Source organism: Brachycentrus maculatus, unplaced genomic scaffold (genome assembly GCF_059751285.1).
Source record: "Brachycentrus maculatus isolate JH-2025_06_01 unplaced genomic scaffold, ASM5975128v1 h1tg000042l, whole genome shotgun sequence".
NCBI classification, from domain to species: domain Eukaryota; kingdom Metazoa; phylum Arthropoda; class Insecta; order Trichoptera; family Brachycentridae; genus Brachycentrus; species Brachycentrus maculatus.
This window is the reverse complement of record NW_028280796.1, coordinates 1,315,789-1,336,479: the sequence shown is the minus strand read 5'-3', so window position 1 is coordinate 1,336,479 and position 20,691 is coordinate 1,315,789. Positions and strand designations below refer to the sequence as shown.

Genomic DNA, 20,691 nt, shown 5'->3' with positions numbered 1-20,691 from the left:
AAATATTAATGGTGTGGACGTGTAAAACCAAAGAGTAAGGATAGAACGGTAAAAAATGTATTTGGTATTAGAAGTAGAGGAAGGCAAAATTAAAGAAGGGAAAATATAATTGGCAAAACAGCATTTATACTAATTATACTTGAAAGAAGAAATTTACTAAACAGGTAAGATATTTGTTAAACATGACAAAAAAATCAAGGTACTTTCCATATTATATTATATTTTGGCAACCGAAGTCATTTTCTTGGGTCTGGTATTTAATTTGTAGGTACAACCGGAAGTTATGTACAGCAAAACTTTTATATTTCAAAAAGAAAACTAAGCAAGATATGAACATTGGTATCAAACTTTTCCAATAGCCAGGGGAATTTTCCTTGCCAAAAATACTCTACAAAATCTTCCACTAACTTTTTTTTTTCATGGGTAAACTAAGTTTTGTTATTAACTGAAGAATTATACAATTGTGATTAAATTATCTACAGATTATATGAAAACTAATTTTTTAATGCATTATTCTGATATTTTGTGGCACATTTAAAAAACATTATAAAATAAATTAAACATGGTTTTATTTTTAGCCATGTTTATTTTTGGCATTGTTTTCCAATTAGTCTAGACAATTGCCTTGTCTTCTTCAGAAATCAATACGTACTTTACTTGAAAAAAGAAAAATATTGATAGTTAAGAGAGTAGGGAAGATAGAGTATTATTTAATTTAGAGTTTGAAGTTTGAAGTTAGAGGGGTTGGAGACATGGAGTAACTATTTCAAGAAATAGTAATAAAATAGACTATTCACTAAAATTAACTTTTCTTTCAGCAATTTTTTAATTTTTTAAATTCTTTTTGTGAATTTCAATGTTTAAGGAATAATTATTATTCAAAATGTGTTCATCAAATTCCGAAAACGTTTATTTATTTATTTTCAATATTTGAGGCATTATGCATTTGATTTTACTGAAAATAAAAATTAGATTTGTTTTTGCTCTTACTTCTTCTACTTTTAAGTACTTCAGGAATATTTATCTTTTCAAACGTATTTCAAATATGTCCATATATGTGAGACTCTTAACCATCCTTTTAAAACTACATATATACATAATCCTGTATAACAAAAAATATGTAAACACCATATTCATCTAACGTGGCATATAATAAATGAAGTATATAGTTACTGATATAGAGGTAGGGTTGAAATATCACCAACAATCGACGAATTTTTCAATATTCAATATTTTTTAAGTGTTTTGTAAAATTTATTATTTAAAGTATCACTGTGAATATTTGTGAGCATTCACAATAAATTTTACCTGCCTCTTGTATAAAATAAATACAACGTGTTCGACTTTGAATGGAGTATAATTGAAATAATGATGGTTGATTGTCATTCATTCGACTATCTGCGCTAAACAAAAAGGTAGATTATAATTGAAAAGTTAAAACGGACTTTCATATAACAGTCAAACATATAAAAATAGATGCTTTGTCTTTGTTTAGATACTTTTATCTCTAATTTATTCAACACAAATCAAAGTCTATACTTATTTGTAACTAGTATTATGTGTAAGCTTTAGAAAACCTGAAACGTAAAGAGTGGGAAATGTATCATGAATCGTTCAGTATTTCCTGAAATTTATAATTCAGCACGTCCATCACGAGTTTTCAGACAGCCGGAAGCATTTTACAGTTTCAACACGTCCGCAGGTGTCAGATGTAACGGATGTGACGTCATTCCTAACTCGGACAACACAAGAGAGCGTCAATGGTTGTTACCTACACTCAGTAGATAGTAAACACTAATTTTCAAATGTAAGTGTCACCATTTGGTACAGTGAGTAAGGGAAAAACAACAGCTTCAATAAAATAAAACATCGTGTCCTTTTTTATGGGCTGTAGGAAAAGCATTTCTATAAGATAAAAGGCGTCACATCACCAAATTGCGAATGTGAATAATATATAGGGGATGCAAACCTAGGTTTTTTTAGTATCCGCTCACAGCAGAGGTTCTCTTCGAACTTTCTTAATAGCTTAACACAGGCAGGAATCCAACTCCCCACCCAAGTATCCACCCTTCTTTCTGAACCTAATTCTAGAATTGAGTTCATAATTTCTAAAATGAAAAAGCCAAACATTCAAGACATTATTTTTGACATATTTTGTTTTTTTTTTTTAAATAAAAATAAGACTTGACACTGGCGGAAACATCCTCTCACTGGGTACCCAGCGAAAGAAAAAGAAGAAAGACAGTTCATATTTAAAGAATGACAAGAGTTTTATATCGTTTTTTTGTAAAAACATAAGTATATCATTATTTAGAAATGAAACACGTAGGTACTTAGTGATTTGTCTTTTTGTATTTTGATATTCATTCTAAACCTTGAGGCGAATTATGCAACCTTCGCAAATTCAATTGGCATAAAAAAATTATAAAATATAGTGGAAAAAGTGAAGATAAAAACAAAACATAAATGATTCGACAGTAAATGTACAATATCATCTTTTATAATAATATTACTTTACCAACTAACTTACTAACCATCACGCTACTTCCCCGAAGGGATAGGTAGAGATAATTGAACGCCGCACCAATCTGCCTTCGCACACAATCTTCGCTTCCTTCAAATTTATACATCTCTTCATACATACACGCCAATTATTTCGACTCCTTGCCTGACCACTTTCAAGTATTTGAAATACTTGATCATACCAAGTTTTCCTCGGTCTTTAACCATCCATTCTTTACTCATTTAAGAACAGGTCTTTAAGAACAGTGTCCGTCTATGGTTACTTAACATTGGAAGGGACAAGGTGGAAAGTGAATTAATTAAAGTCCAGGTGTAATTATCACATTGAAAAACCTTAAAACATAAATTATTTTTGTATCTCCTGTATGTTATGTTTATAATCTAATCATTAAAAAAATATATATATATATATTAAAAATTAAAAAAAAAATATATAAACTTTGTATTACCATGTTAGTATTCGGCTCAACACAGGCCATGCCTAAAGAGCCGTAATACGTATAATAAATGTGTATATGAAATGAATATGTATATTGAATGTATCTATGTATTATGAAAATAAATAAATAAATAAATAAATAAATAAATAAAATTTGATTCACATGCCCAAACCATCAAAAACAATATGACTTATTTTTCTTTAACTTATTTTTGCAAAAATCTTTAAAAAAAAATGTTTATCAATTTTTCGAAGATATTTTAATCTTCTTATTCCTGGCTACATCCCAGCTTATTGTTATTGTAGACTGCTGGGGTCAGCTCTCTTTGTCCTCAGGTTATATGTTCTTCTGTCTTGGATAACGTCACCTAGGTCATCCCTTCGAATCATGTTATCTTTCTGCTTAACCCATGAATTCCTTGGTTTCCCTCTAGATAACTTTTGAGGAAAGATCCACTTCTATTGCCTGGTTAACTACATGTTCGGGTTCTCTACCTCCTATACATCCATACCATCTCAATTCACCTCCTTTACCTTCCTATTTCGAAGATATTTTAATATACATAGAAATATTAGGTCTTTTTATAAGACTAGAAGGGATTTAATATTGAAAAATCTTTTTAACATTCCATTTATTATTTGCTCCACCTTACAACTCATTCATATATAATAATTCCTCAATACATATATTCTTTATTATAAGGGAAAAAAGACCCATAAATACACATGAATGTGTGGTAAAAATAATAATAAAAGGTGGAAGGTTTCCTAGAATGTGTTGGAAAAATATTCCGCCTGAATAAACACTTGTCATATTACATTTTCCTTCCCTCTTTACCCTATTAAAAATATTTAATAACATCTTGATATCCAACGTTCAATAAATAGAGAGAAAAATGAAAAAGTATGAAAAAGAGAAGTACGAAAAAATATATCTAAAGTCAATATGATTTAAAGCTGTAAATCATATGTTTGAGATCATAGAACCGGGCGGCTGGAGGCGTTTGAGATGTGGTGCTACAGGCACATATTGGGGATTCATTGGCCGGAACATGTATGGAACAACGAGGTTTTGAGCAAAGCTGCAGAATCTGAATGCTTACTAAGTAAAGTAACTTAGTAAACAAATGGATAGGCCATAATATAAGACACCCAGGCTCGCTTCTTACCATTGTGGAAAGCATGTGCGAAGGCACAAACTACAGAGGTCGACCCGCTTACATGGACCAAACTATTTCGCCAAGTTGAAGAGCGGAGGATAGAAACGGGTGGAGACAGAACATTCAAGAAACAAACCAATAATCATAAAGTAACCCACGAAGAAGAAGATCAAAGTTTGCAAAACCTTACCTTTTGGTAATTTTTGGCCAATTATCTGCCTAATTTTGTATCTTCAACACACTAGGTTTATAATTTAGTTTGAATTATCATGTCTTGAATGTTTTTCGCAGATACTTTATGACCTAATTTATAAACTTTATAAAATTAAACAACTTTCTTTTAACCACTTTTTTATTGGTACACTTTACTCAACCGGTTTCGACAAGAACCTTGTCATCAGGAATTATTTTTAAAATTGAAATAAATATTTTCATGCAACTTTTCTTTTGGAATTAAAAATTTCTATTTACAATTGTATGGATAATTCCAAGATTGCTTATTACAATCTGTTTTTTACTGGGTTAATTTTATATTTCTTGCAAAGAATTTACATTTATTCTAATTTATTTCATATACCATGTGCATTTTTCATTTTTTAAATAGAATATATTAAAATATGTTCAAGCTTTTAGACGTTGATAGCGTAGAGATGAGTTCATGAATAAAATTTGGAAGTAAAGCGTGTACGTAGAACTATGCGGGGTCCGTAGTGACGGACATTGCATGTATTGTTAATGCTACATACCAAACAGAATCACCATTTCTCGTAGACTGGGGTATACGACGTGACGTCCAAATTGCAATGGGTAGTATACTGCGTCCAAAGGAAACCGACATATTGCTTAATATACAACATTTTGACTGTGTCCAAATACTTGTTCACTAATCTGGATTATCTCCAATTATAGGAGTTATTTTTCATGTCATTTTTAATAATCTGGAGCTCTATACTGATTTACGGGTTTGTTTGTGTGTGTGTGTGTGTGTGTGTGTGTGTGTGCGTGTGTGTGTGTGTGTGTGTGTGTGTGTGTGTGTGTGTGTGTGTGTGTGTGTGTGTGTGTGTGTGTGTGTGTGTGTGTGTGTGTATGCGTGTGTGTGTGTGTATTGGTATTGTAAATATTGTGCAATTTTACAGTACTGAATTTTTGGAACAGTTTAAAAAAATTATTAAAAAAATCATGTTATTTGTAAGATGAAGGTTTAAAAAAAACTTTTCTAAGCTACTTACATATTTTTTGATAAAAATTTGTGCTTTCATTAGTTTCTATTTATCTGTGACCATATCACAAATACAAAAACAATTATTGTTTTTGCACAAAAAAAGTCAAAAAATAAACTTTTCAGATAATGGTAGATAAATAAAAAAAACTTAGTGTACATAGAAATTAGAATACTTCAATAAGTATATTTAAGTGCTAAAAAATATTTTAATCAACAAAGTTTTAATAATTTTCTTCTCATTTGTTTGTTTAACGTTAATAAAAAAAGATAAGTAATTTTTAAAAATTTTTTAGCCATTTTTTTCGAAACATGCGAAATTCAAGATAAGCTCAAATCTGACGTCTAGCGCAAAAGGGCCTACCAAAAAAATATACCAGCCGGATTATGTATGAATTCAGTATTTAAAGCGAACGGACTATAACGCGTTGAGATGAATTTCATACAACCTTGGTTCAGCCATGCAATTCTGTTACAAATATATCCCTAGACCATTCGCCGCTTGTTTTGCAAATGTATGCAGTATGTAAATACATATTTTGTATATGCTCAATACAAAACGATTCGAGTGCCTAATGCTATTATATGCGGAATATGGTATATCAGACTCACGGTAGAACGTCGCTTGTCGAGTTATGTACGATGTTCCACTTATATTATTATTCTTCGCGAATTATACAGGGTGGCGCAAAAGATGTTGAAAAGATATTATCCAATAACAAAAAAAAATTGGATATTCTTACGACATGACCAAGGTGAAAAATATATTTTTAATACACAAAAATTTTTAAATTGAAGCAGGAAAAGTCCTAGAATTCCGAATACAGCCCTGTAACACCATATAGTAACTCTTGCTGAATGCTGTAGTTTTTGAAGCTTAATTTGGAATGAAGACAGTATTTTTTTAAACTACATTTTATGTATAAAAATGTGACAGGGATCCTAAATATTGTTTACATATGAGTTCCAAAAATTAATGCAAATGGATTTTCGATAATGCACACCAGTGTGCCGTACATTATACAATACTTAATACAATATTTAATCTATCTAAATTATAACAAATGAAAGGAATCCAACAAACATAGAATATACGTTTACACATATATCTTTAAAAATTTATGCAAAATGTATGTTTAATAATAGGCAGAATTACACAAGTGTATGAAGTGATCACTAGCCAACCAAACGCTAGGTCTTGGGATGCTCAGGCATCCATCTTTTTTTGCACAAAAAACGATGGAAGTTGCAGTTAAAAGTGGCCACCTATAATATTGATATATCATGCGCAGGACAATAATGCAGTGTCTGATATACATAAATAATTGAAGAAAAAAATGCACTAAATGCCACGTTCAGTTTACATGGATAAAAATGTTATAAATCAGAGTTTTGAGGGGAAAACATGCATCAGCGCCATCTCTCGTTTTTTTTTTTATATTAGTAAAGCTACCTTTGAAAGACAATGACTTTTTGATACCATAAAGACCAAATTTAATACAGTATTATGGCAAAGTTAACATATACCTCTTTTTATACGTTTTTGACCTTGGTCGCTTCATTAGGATATCAGTAATAAAGCTCTAAAAACCGACAATATCTTTGGTGCCACCCTGTATATTCCATTTATGTACGTAGTGTGTTTGCTTTTGAAAGTAGTACTTGGACTGAAAAGAGCAGTGTAAATCGAACAATGTTCCATTGGATATTAAACTAATAAATTACCAGCGTTTTAGACTCATCAAGTATGACTTAGAATTGGCAGGGAGTTCTATGAAAAAGGGTATTTTATCATTTATTCATTTGCGGGGAGTATGATGGAGATAGGGGAAAGAAGCAATCATTGAACCAATAGCTTTAATTGGACCGCGTGGATAAGTATGACAGTACTAGCTCCCCACTAACACACTCATTGTTCAAATTAGCTTTAAACATACTTTATTCCAATATTTAATACAACTTCTATTACACAACAATGAGTAAAAAAATAAATAAGGCATAAAAATTACAACCAATATCATAAAAAGTTACATTGATGTCATTTCTAATCAATGCGATTAGGTTTCTCCTAGGAAGTTTTACATGGTTTACTTCTAGTAAAGAGCTTGACGTGGTAAAACCACGTTTCTCCTCTAGCCTGGCAAAAATAATCAATTATCAATCGTTTAATTTAATTAGTCTTAGGTAAAAAAAAATTCTGTGCGCGCAAATATTTTTTATGGCTCCGACCTTTTATAATTTACCTGTCGTAAAATTAAAATGTGTTAAAAGGTTTGAATCATAAAAAAACTGTCGCCAACCCGCTGGCCTTTGTAAAAAAGGGATTAAAGATATTTGCCGATGGTTCTTTATTATTATATAGCGCAAATAAAATTATTGCTAATTGAAATGTCTAGACGTTGAAAATTTTGGGGGTGGATACAAGCGCACCGTCAGCCAATGAAAAATGGTTTCGAGGGCGTGATCTTCAAGGAGAGAAACCGAATATAACGGGAAGAAATCAGTGGGATCGCTCTCTTGGAAGCCAACAGTTGGAAGGATCAGTTGGGAGGAATCAGTCGTAAAAGGAAAGACCGACCAGTCGGACTGGTCGGAATAATCACTTGGAAGTCGGGGACTTAGAAGCCAGGACTTGGAAGTAAGGACTTGGAAGCCGGCAGTTGGTCGGAATAGAGGACTTGGAAGCCGGAACTTGGAAGCCAACAATTGGAAGGATCAGTTGGAGGGAGTAAGTCGTAAGAGGAGATCGACCAGTCGGACGGCTGGTCAGTCAGAAGACACAGAGAAGAAGAAGAGTTGGAAGGAGCATTATTATTTCGGGAAATCAGTGGGATCGAGGAGTTGGAAGGAGCAGTCGGGAGAGATCAGGGGGATCGAGCAGTCGGGAGAAATCAGTTAGAAGGAGCATACCTACACCAGGTTTTAAGACTTAAGTGAGGAGAAGAGCGGGAGCTCTACGCAGGGAGAGAGAAGATAGAAAAAAAGGAGTTACTCATCCGGAGTATCAAAAGCAAACCCACGCCGGGTCATAAGCCTCAAAATTAAGAGCTGAAGCTCCATTAGGAGAAGAAGAAGACAAGAAGCAAGAATCATCGCACGGCGGCCCGTCATAAGAAGAACCTCATCCCAGCATCCAACGGCGCAGCTTTTTTCACAAAGAATCACGGCCACCCCAGCATCACGGCGCATCTTTTCCACCAAAGGTTAGAATAAGTTTAATTTAAGATAGGGATAATTAATTTTAAGCTAATTTAAGATAGCAATTTAAGATTGGTTTAAGTTGAAGTCGCCTTCGTATAATTTTGATATTTTTAATTAAATTAATTTAAGTATATTTTTTTGTGCTGAATTTTCATTCATCTCCCTACCCTTCCTTCTAATATTTCCCAAGGTATATCAGCTTGATAAGGTGGGCGACGTCAAGCTAATGCCCACACCCAAGTTCCTGATTGACCCAAACAAGATTATCTCTCCAGTTACCAACACATACAAAAAAGGAAAAAGTGTTTTTAACTAGGAGTAACTTAAATCCACTAATTGATCCATACGCTTGTACATAATTAGCAAGGTAAATAATAAATACAACTCCCATCTTGAAAAAAAAAACGCAATACATTTTTTTAAATTGGGTAATTTAAGAAATTCTGTTTTTTTTATAAATTAATGTGGGAAATTACTATGACAATATGAATACCACATAGCCTTGGAACCCTTAATGTCCTTCATAATTATTTTTCTTGGTTTCCTCTAACTTTCTCCCCTCAACTCCTTACCTGATCGTAATGCCTTTGATTCCTTATTTTCATCGACTAACAGTTTTAATTATTTGTATTATGTTGTAATTGTTTGTAAATTTATACAGCGATTTATTACAATTAATGTTTTTTTTTCTATCCGCCTTTTAATTTCCAACGGCTAACTTAGGCTTAAACTTTGACCGGTTTCATTAGTCTCTTTTGATTGGATGGAATATATTGCTTCTTAGCAACAAGCCTTCTAATGATTACTGGGATAATCTGTGCAAATCCTATAAATATACAACATTTTGAGTGTGTCCAAATACTTGTTCACAAAATCTGGATTATCTCCAATTACAAGAGTTATTTCAAATTATTTTTTGACATCTCATCGAAGATGAAGAAGAATGTGGAAGTCTGAGTCTATAAGTATATTTCACTGGAAAAATAATTCGCATGTTTTGACCCCGAATCTTTTAATATCCGTTTAAGGGCTTTATCCACTAAGCTAGACAGCTATCCATCCAAACCAATAAATCAATGAAATTCTATTGTCAAAGTGAATGGTCACACCCTGAAGCGTATCTAGTCTTTTAGTAATTTCTCGATTTTGATAACACTCCGTAGCTTAAAGGAAATAGCAGACATCAGAGGACTTAAGTTTTGACCCTGTTACTGAATTATATTGACTAACTTGGATGTTAGAGGTCAAAATAAAACATGGAACAAAGGTAAAATAAAGGAATGGGTAAATGATCAAAAGTTAATTTTATGAAAATTGTAAAATGTATATATTCTTAATTTTTTCCTCTTTTTGTGTGTATATTAGGTTAAAATGGTTAAAAACAAAAAAAAATGTATTCTAAAAGAACTCCACCGACTAGACACACAAGGTGGCTTGGTAGGTCTCTGCAAAATATATATTTTTAATATGTTAAAAATTATGATTTGAATAAATGTATACCATTTATGTTAACAATAATAGAAAAAATAATAATAAAAAACGTATTATAAACACAATTTCCCTATGATAGAAGGAATTCATATTATCATTGTAATATTTTTTCATGGAAGTGAGTATGATTTTTTTTAAATAACCTAACACCCAAGTGACTGAAATTTAGCTACACAGCTTATGTGACACCTCTTATCATGGCTCTACTTAGGTTTCAACTTTATAAGCTTTATAGCGTATACCTACTAGTGAGTGGATTTACTTTTTTGTTTTTTTTTTAAAGGTAAAACGTAAAAAGTAACTTTGATCTAATGTCATTTCACGAGTAAAAATTCTAGACAAAAATACTAAAAATATATTAATATTTGCATTATTCTGAGTGTGTCTGAATTTATGTTCACAAATAAATATATGAATTGTCAATTATGGTTAAAATGGTGAATGTAACACGTGTATACAGTGATCACTTCAGTGTGAAAATGCCATTACATTTTTGAGGGATCAATTATTATTAAATATTTGAATTGTCGTTTATTTTCAGATGAATAATTTTAAAAATATATATATATTAACGCCTTAATAAAATAAATGCATTGAAAATATTGATCACTCGATCAGAGGCTGTTGCGTTGGATAAATACGTGAACACCGAACGAGAAAATAGCTATTTACAGAAATATCATGAAATCAGATAAATTGGATATTTTTTCAAGGGTGGCTCTGGAATGGTTTCCATCATATAAAAATATTACATAACGATATCTCCAATATTTGGTTTTGAGATGTTTTATGACTATTCCGAAAATGGGGTTATATTATTACGAATGTCTTCTAGTTTTAAATCATAATATTTTGAAATATATATATATATATATTTATATATATATATATATATATATATATATATATATATATATATATATATATATATATATATATATATATATATATATATATATATATATATATATATATATATATATATATATATATATATATATATATATATATTCATATTTATATGCGTTTTTTGAGGAAATAAGAAAATATAAGGAATTTAGGGAATAAATCGTATTTAGATTGATTCTTAAGCAAAGTGTGATAGAATACGTATGACCATTTTTTGTCTTCCAACCTTTATCCACGCACAGGTGCATAAAACTAAAGGGCACTAAATAGGTAGGCACTGATTTTTTTTTGTTTAATACATCAAAAAAAATTTTCAAGAGAAACTATCATCAACAGAAAAAAAATAATCATTTCGTTGGACACAATTAAAAAAAAGAGTAAATTTGATTCACATTTGAAAAAAAACCTGCATCAATTAAGTTTTCTAAAATCTATATAAGATATTCAATTAATCATGTGTCGTAATCTGCAGGAACTACTGTACTTAGAGTCATAGTTTGTACTATGATTCGCCTCCCAAGCGATACAAATGGCTAGTCTGAATGTATGGAAGCGTGACGCATTAGCACTTTCTACCGCGTCTTGAACAATATTGATATGGTACGGGTGCTATCTCAAAATTAAATTAAATTTGAAAACCATAAATTATAGGTTAACTTTTATGTGTCGGCTGACTTAAAATAAAATAAGTAAAGTACTAAAGTAAAATTTAGATTAGAACTAAGATAGAAAATTTTAACACTCGTTATAATTTTAACCAGCATTAAGGAATAGTCATATACTCAGGAAAACAAAAATTATATGAATAATATAAAAAATATCGATCGACTTATTATGTGAGATGTTTACATGGAAACTTGGCCCACTAACGAAAAAATAGTAATTATTTAATGTAAATGTTAATTTTAGTTTTACTTGGTAAATACCACTATAAAAATTCAATTTGAAATAGATTGAAATAATGAAAATAATTCAAAGTGAATGCTTTTTTATAATTATTGTTCTTATAAACCAGCTTATGACAAATATTGAACCCTGTTAATCCTTAGACATCCAAATTTTCATTTGTCATGCTTAGGCATCATGTACTCCTGAGTGTTCAATACTTTCATAATGTGTATGTTATCTATACGCATAAGTGCGTGTAAACATGAGTAATACTTGTGTACTGTATACGCGTAGGTGCGTTTAAAAGTAACCTTTTTATTGGGGAGTAATTTTTATGAGAAGGTCTATTCAGGTAATTTTTTTTATACGTATTGCGTTGGCCCAAAGTGCTCGGAGCCGCGAGCACCTATCGGTAAAACTTTCATAATAATAGGATAACCAATGAAGATGGAGCAAGGATTGCTCAATACATTTTATGAAGGACATAAAAAACAGAGCAGGATTAAGTGAAATCGTAAAGAAGCAGTTTGGGCACATTGGCTGTAAAAACTTTGTGTATTTTTGCCGAGCGTTTAATATAGAGAAGTAAATTTCCGTACTTAAGAACTCTTAGTTGAGCCGTGCAGGATGGTAAAAAGCTTAAAACATCTAAAAATATCGCGAATTTAAGTGCATATACATATTTCATCTCTTAACACTTATTTATGGAAGTGAAAGCAAGGAGTTTCAAGAAGCATAATGCTAAATCAATATATATGTGAAAAAATAATATTAGAAAGGGATATAAAGCTTGGGATAAATATGAATGATAGTAATTAGATTTTTCTCAATACAGTTGCCCAGTATTCCACATTGGCATCTATAACAGCTTCGGTTGAAATATCAACAAAAATGTTGAAAAACTGTTTCCAGTATTTGAATGCAAAAATTTCCACACTCTTGTTGTTCAATGATACATATTTGTGTTCTGGTTATTTGCAGAAATATTTTACTTTGATCACTATTTTAAAGGCCTAAGAGGCTTGTTATTTAAAAGAAGATGTTCACACATACACATATACAAACATGTACATATTGATAATATAAGTAGGACAAGAAGGATATTATTTATCAATTTAGTATTCGTTTTGTGGCGTCACAAGGAGGGTTAAATATAAAAAATGAAACTCTATAAATAAAAAAATAACTTTGTCTGCTTCCACAGTGCAATCGTCAGCATGCTCGGCTAACGTTCTGGAGGTCCCGGGTTCGATTCCGGGACGGTGGTCAAATATAAAAGATATTTTCTCACTCTCATATTTATTCAATTTAACCCTGGACTGGTACCTAAAGCGGAGAACTGATCACCTTTCCTTTTGTGTTAACGATCAAGATAACACTGCCTTTATATGACGCTATGCACCATTGGGGTGAGGATAGGGGTTGAAGAAGAAAAATATATTTAAAAATATCACGTATTTGAGTTAATTTATGTAAACAAAACCAAATGTTCTCATCAACAGATGAAAACAAATACTAACAAACAATAAATAATCAAGTTACGTTTACAGGTGGGTGAAGTTATAACTGAAAGAGGCAAGCAAAGGGATGATGATCGGTTAATTGGATCAATTGAAAGTTTGTATATTCACCTGTTGATGAGAAACTAGTCGTGTTTAGGTTCAATAGTTTACAAGAGTTATCTTGTTATTTTATACTGTACAAGAGTTTAATTTAAAAAAAAATACAAAAAAGGATATCATGTTAAAACCACAAAACAAAAATTGCCATCATATTGAATCTGAATGAACAAAATATGAAATTCATCATTCTTTAACATTAACAAAAAACTTCAAGACAAAATGCAATATTATACAATGTGTTTACATTAATGAAAAATGTATCGATATTTGTGTTGTTTTTAGAAACGATAAATCTGTATATGCCTCTTGCTATTTTAATAAAATTAAAAGGGCTACGTCGTTTAGCTATTTCAAAATTAGAATTAATAATAAATAAAGGTCTACGTTTGTATTATGCATGCTCACGGAGGGACTAAGGGAATGTACTGGAATGGAAGGATCACCCAAAAGATTATAGCATGCGGTTGGAAGGTTGGCATTCAATGGGAGAATCCATAATCTCGTTATCGAGTATCGAAGATAAAGAACTTTTTGAAGCTTTTTCCTAGATGTTCGCGAAAGCACTGAAGCAATAAAGTGAAATGAAATTGATTTTTAAATGTATAAATTTATATTATTTTTTGACATCTCATCAAAGATGAAGAAGAATATGGAAGTCTGGGCATTTACGGGGCTTACGACCGTCATAGGCTGGTTTGAGTGATCACTTTACACACGTGTAACATTCACCAATTCTACCCATTATTGACAACCACACTACTCAAATTCTTGGAAGTTCTATATATATATCAACCAATTTAGAAACCTTGTTCATGAATCACTAAAACTTCACTAGAGACATCTATTGGTGAGATGTAAAGAAGCTTTTTATTAAGCAGAAACTCTCATATTAGTATGTGAGATCCGAATCCCGGATTATAATCACACACATGAGAAACGCCAGAAAATACCATTTTCATTTTTATTATTAAGCTTATAATTTGACCAGATAATTTATTTACAACATTTTGAGTGTGTCCAAATACTTGTTCACAAAATCTGGATTATCTCCAATTACAGGAGTTATTTTCATATTATTTTTTGACATAATAATAATATAATAATTATTATTATTATTATTAATAATAATAATAATTATTGAGATAATCCAGATTTTGTGAACAAGTATTTGGACACACTCAAAATGTTGTATAAATTTATGTTTATGTAAAATGGCGAAGAAAACTAAATGAACATACATTCAAGCAAAATTTTTAGGACAAAACAATGAAGCTAGTTTCATTTTACTCACAAATGCAATAACCTACTACCACTACTACTACCATCACGCCGTTTCCCCGCAGGGATAAACAGGAAGGATGGAACGCCACACTCTTCTGTCCTGAAATACACTCCTCGCCTCCTCCACATCCACACATCTAGTCATACATGCCCTCCGATTGCGCAGACTTTTGACACCGCCAGATTTAAGGTTCTGATTGATCTTATCGTGCCAAGACTTTTTCGGTCGTCCCCGTTCTGTTTTCCGTCTCACATTTGCCACATATATTTTATTAGTCATTCTCTCGTTATTCATTCGCTCCACATGTTCATACCATCGTAAAGAACTCTTCCCAATGCCATAACATAATTTGTAAAAACCCAAAATAATAGGCACATGCGTTATTTGTCGGACTGAACAATGAACTGATACTGTAAATTATTTTTTTGGTCATAATTTGTTAAATTCCAGCTTTTTTGGTACCTTTATATTTAAGATAAAGAAATATTTCATTAAAAAAATTAACGCAATTCAATGAACATACCATATTCATTAATAATCGTGTTCTTGAAGTTATACTACATACTTAAAATTACACTTGAAAGTATGTTTTCTATAACTTTATTAAAAATCAGTCTTTGATTGAGAAGCAATTGTTTTTTTTTATAATTTAAATTAATTATTTTTTAAATTAATCACATGTAATAAACCACTTAATGAGTTTTATTTATATACGCGACTAGTTTTGAATACATACAGAGGTTTTCATCTACGTGTGAAAATTAAAACTAAGTTTTAATTTTCACCTGTAGATGAAAACGTCTGTGCGTTTTTGAAACTAGTCGTGTATAAAAATAAAACTCATCATGTGGTTTATTACAAGTGTTTGATTTGAAAAAAAATTTCAACATGTCATTCCACAATGTTAATGCCGAATCAATAAATAATTCATATTAAATATGCCCATAAATAATAATAAAATAATCACTCACGATTTGTATAGCAGAGCTTCCAAAGTCCCGATACAGTCAGCTTCGACAGGTAATCTTTATCACCTGTCCCATTGTAGGATGGATTACTCATCTTCTCCTCAGTATGAAGCCACTGATTAGTCGTGATGGCCACAATAACAATTATCGCGCTCACTGTCGCAGTCAAAGGCGTCAAAATCCAAAGGCAAGTGACTGTGGCGTCCAGTTCTGCGCTGGATGGAAGACCCGCTAGAATCTGACTAGAATCAACAGGCAAAACCGTACTGGACGTTGCCGATGCACCAAAAGAAGAATTGAGATTTGAAACTCTGCAGAGATTTTGGGATCTTGGAGATAGGGTGTTTCTTCTATTCGGGTAAGCTTCGATAATATCTGATGGTTCCGCGTGTCTTCTGCCGTAGTTTGAAGAAGCTTCAAAGCTCCTCTGCCTATAAAATGTCGGCGGACTGATTGTTGAGTTGCCTATAGTTCTTCTGTCTATCGTTGCGCTCAGGGTTTGTGGGGGATTGTGAGTGCTTGGAGATGGTGTGGTTTGGTTCAGTTGGCGATAAGGCGTCTGGACTTGGGTTTGCTGGTAGTAGTGGTCGCGTTGGTCTAATTGGTGGCCTTGCATTGGCAGCCGTTGCATAGTTTACCCGCTCGGCTGTCCTGAACTCCTGGAACTATGTCCCAGGTTTATGACGCCTACTTCCGAAAACCTTTTCCTTAGCATTAAAAATTTCGTTCAAACACTTTAAAGCTTCTCTACTCTCATTCATATCTGTTTGTTTTCCCGTCAGAGTTGTTTGCCTAAAATATTGTAAAATATATTGAAAACACTTTCGTTTTATCAATTTTCACATTGTTTGTGGTTTCGGGAAAATGTTTAACCCCGTTACTTCGGTTATTTCTTACTTTATTTTCTCGCACAGCATCTGAAACAGAGATATTTGTTTATTGAAAAGTGGCGAAAATATAGAGGGAACATAAAGAAAGAGGGGGTTAGACAAAGGAAACGACGAAACGGAAGATTTCACGTCTCTATAAACAAAACCCAAATTACACCCTTGCTCTAATATAAGCTACTTCCTTTACGATCAAAGTCAAATATAAAGGAGTTAACTCATGAACAACCGACTTTATTTCAGTTTATGAAAAGAGCTCTCTATTGCGTCAAAATGCTCTAACTGACTAAAGCTTTCAGGATTTTCAGCTACCAAAATAAAACCTTATAGTAAATATCATTTTTAAACCAACAGCGAAACATTTTCAAAGAAAAATGGCCTAGAACGCGTTTCTTTACATTTTTCAATCTTAAGAAAATACGTGAAACTTACATATTTATTGATTGATATGTATTATATTTTAAATATTTAAGCTTTGAGTTTTAATACAATTCTCTAAAATTAATGTATTTTTTACACCGATACTTTTAATACGTACTCCACACTTTTGGTGTGACTAACTCAGCTGCCCTATTTTTTTCAACTCTTTTTTTTAAATCTAATTATTTGATGTCATCTTAATGCTTATGTTAAATATTAGTATTACAATAGTAAAATACAAGATTTTAATTTTAATATTAATGTAAATAAAATGCTCTATATCGACTTTATCCTAATATTAATACTAAAGTCAAAGTTATAAAACACTAGATACAAAAATTAGTTTTCTCTAGTCTAGATAAGTCAAGTATCTTAATTATTATACTTACTTCTTACTACATACGACATGTTTATTGAACATGATATTTAGAATAGGTAGTTTCATAAACAATGTGTTTTTTATCTTTAAAATTATCTTTAAAATTAACTTCTTACTTTTTTTAAATATTTTTATTAATTTTTCTTATTACTTTTTCTTATTACTTTTTTTTAAATATTTTTACATCTTATGGAAAATATCATATGAAGGTGTTACAAGTAAACATAAAAGTATCCTTAAAAAAATCTAAAATATTTTGCTGATGCTTATATAAAGCTAAAATTGTTCCGAAACAAAAAAAAGACAAGAAAACTTAAAAAATGTCATTCATAAAATATTATTTGGGCTTTTACAAATCAAGAAGACCAAGGTAATGTGAAATGCCTATATTTTTTATTGTTTTAATTTTAATATTTTTCTTATATTAATGGATTTCGCTGATTTTTATAACAACTTAAAAGCTTATAAACTTAAAAGTTTCAAAGAAATCGTCTGTGTGCTTTATTCAAAATGAAAACGTTAATTCTCTTCATCAAAATATAAATTAAATTACTTAATATTTGCAGATACTTTGTGGCACATTTGATTAAACTTTATAAAAATAAAATTAAAACTTTGTTTCAACCATTTTTATTGAAGGTACTTTTCATCTCAAGGGATAAATATGTACATATCTATCCATGAAGATACCCAAGATTAAGTTTTATAAATATAAGTTAATATATATTTTTTAAATCGGTAGGAATTTCCGATGAAAACTTCGCGATCACCCTTCGACTCGACAAGAACCTTGTTATCTTCGGGGATATATATGTACATATCTATCCCTGAAGATATCAAAGTTCATGTTTTTTATTTAATTTCCAAGGAAAGCTTTCATAATCAACCTTCAACTCATATAAAATATACCATTTTCGCTTGAATAAATTGTCAAATATCAAAACCAAAAGTTTGCGTAATCAAAGTTTTCTCATATTATGCAAAACTAATCCTAACCCTCCCGCACGACCTTCGGACTCGTTATATCGGATTCAAAAAAGGGTCCAAAAAAATGCGCAATCATACAAAAGATTCGATATTATCTTATCAGTGCAATCGTCTCGTTCTTCCTGTAGCAAATCAACAGAACTCCGTAGATCCAACCCCTGTTATCAATTCAGACTATTCTTGTGATATATAAATAAATGTATACATATCGCTCATTCCTTTCAAGAACGTCATAAATCGGAAATCGTCAATTTTCAGTTGTGCATGTTTTCGGAATGCCCAGAAAATGTACTATATTCCAGCAAAAGAGAGTCATATTTTTAACTTAAAGGTATCGTTTAATTTTTTTTAAATGTACTTAATTTTTTTCAAATGGAGAAAAAACATTCAGGTTTTAATGAAATTAAAACCTGATTGTATAAGATAAATTATATTTATGTATACACAAATATTTATATATAAAAATATACACATATATATATATATATATATATATATATATATATATATATATATATATATATATATATATATATATATATATATATGTATATATATATATATATATATATATGTATATATATATAAATATATTTATATATATATGTATATATATATATATATATATATATATATATATATATATATATATATATATATATATATATATATATATATATATATATATATACATATATATATATAATATATATATATATATATATATATATATATATATATATATATATATATATATATATATATATATATATATATATATATATATATATATATATATATATATATATATATATATATATATATATATATATATATATATATATATATATATATATATATATATATATATATATATATATATATATATATATATATAATATTGTAAGATCGTTACTACACGTTACTACGTTTTAATATTATATTGTATTTAATAAAATAAAATTATTTTATTAAATACAATATAATATTAAGAAACAAACCTGTCATATTTCTCCCTCATATTTTGAAGGATTTCGGTGTTTGGGATGAATAAATAGAATATAATTTTTGTAATGAATTACAAAAAGTGGTTGATTTAAAATGAAGTTTTTTTTTACCAATTTCCAGAATGAGAAAAGTTGGATAATTTGACAGGCAGTAAATTCGTGTTTCAAGTGTAGCAGTATCTTATTTATAATTAGAAAAGATGGGTCTAAGTTGAACTTTTTGACATTTAATTTTTATTTGGGGAAAAAAAAATGTTTACTTGGATGAGGTAGCGGTGGGAAATAAATTATCATTAAGGGAATGAAAGAAGTATCTCTCTTGAGAGAAGTTAATTAGAATTAAAGGAGAAGGGTTAAAAAAAACGCATTAAGGAGATGACTCATTTTAATTTTAATTTTTCCTCTTTGTCTACTACACCGATCCACCTCTGTCACATTTTTTATAAGAAATTTTATTTCATTGTAAAATTTTAGAAATTATGCTAGCTTTTTTTAATAGGAGTTGTTTTTCTTTTTTTAGACATCTTCACATAGATGAAGAAAAATATAGATGTCTCAGCATTAATGGGAACTTATTTAATGATTTAAATAAAAATAATAATTAAAATAATGAAAAAAATAATTATCACTTGAGCCAGCCGATTTCAGGTAGTAAGTTTTGTAAAAAAAGTCCGATTAATTCAATATTCTTTCCTCATACAAGATCTCTCATATCTGCTATCCCGATAATATTTATTCAAGTAATATCATGTAACATTTCTGTCTGTATTTCTTGGCCTACCAAAACAAATTTTCCACTTGGCGTGACTTTTCTAAGTCTCCCGCTGGGAACTATTGGAATACTCCCCTAGCCGTCATCAAGCCGCCCCCACGATTTTTTATCATCCCCCGCGACCATTAAATCATTACGGAGGAGCAAACATGCTCTCGCCCTCCAAGCAGCCTCAGTCCGACCCCTGACAGCATCCGTCCAACTCTTAATGCTCTGGACTGGGGATTCGGTGTTTGTACCCCCGCGGCAGTCGGGCAACGCTCTGAATTTTAAGTTCTCACATAAAGATTGCGTATTTAAACTCCTTATAGCATTATATTTTGAATTGCACGGGAAAATGAATTAAACGGGATTCATTAACTTTTAATTTATTTGTTGGATATTCATTACACTCATTTGCAATACAAAATACAAATACAAAATACGATTTAATGCAAAAAAATGCAAGAATTTTAAGAACCGTAGTATTTTAAGATATAAACCAATTCTCTAGGGGTTGACTAATACATTTGACCAAGGCTGCAAATAAATATATTT

The 20,691-nt window shown here is 30.6% G+C and overlaps 1 protein-coding gene across 1 annotated transcript in view; it reads right to left on the bottom strand.

Moving 5' to 3' along the window:
• LOC148312380 (uncharacterized) overlaps nucleotides 1–20,691 on the bottom strand; it is a 94,468-nt gene that overhangs the window by 44,386 nt on the left and 29,391 nt on the right. Inside the window, exon 2 of the mRNA XM_088277425.1 lies at nucleotides 15,706–16,619. Coding sequence (XP_088133551.1) covers nucleotides 15,706–16,333 — 628 coding nt within the window. The 5' untranslated portion in view covers nucleotides 16,334–16,619. The remainder of the gene's footprint in view (nucleotides 1–15,705; nucleotides 16,620–20,691) is intronic.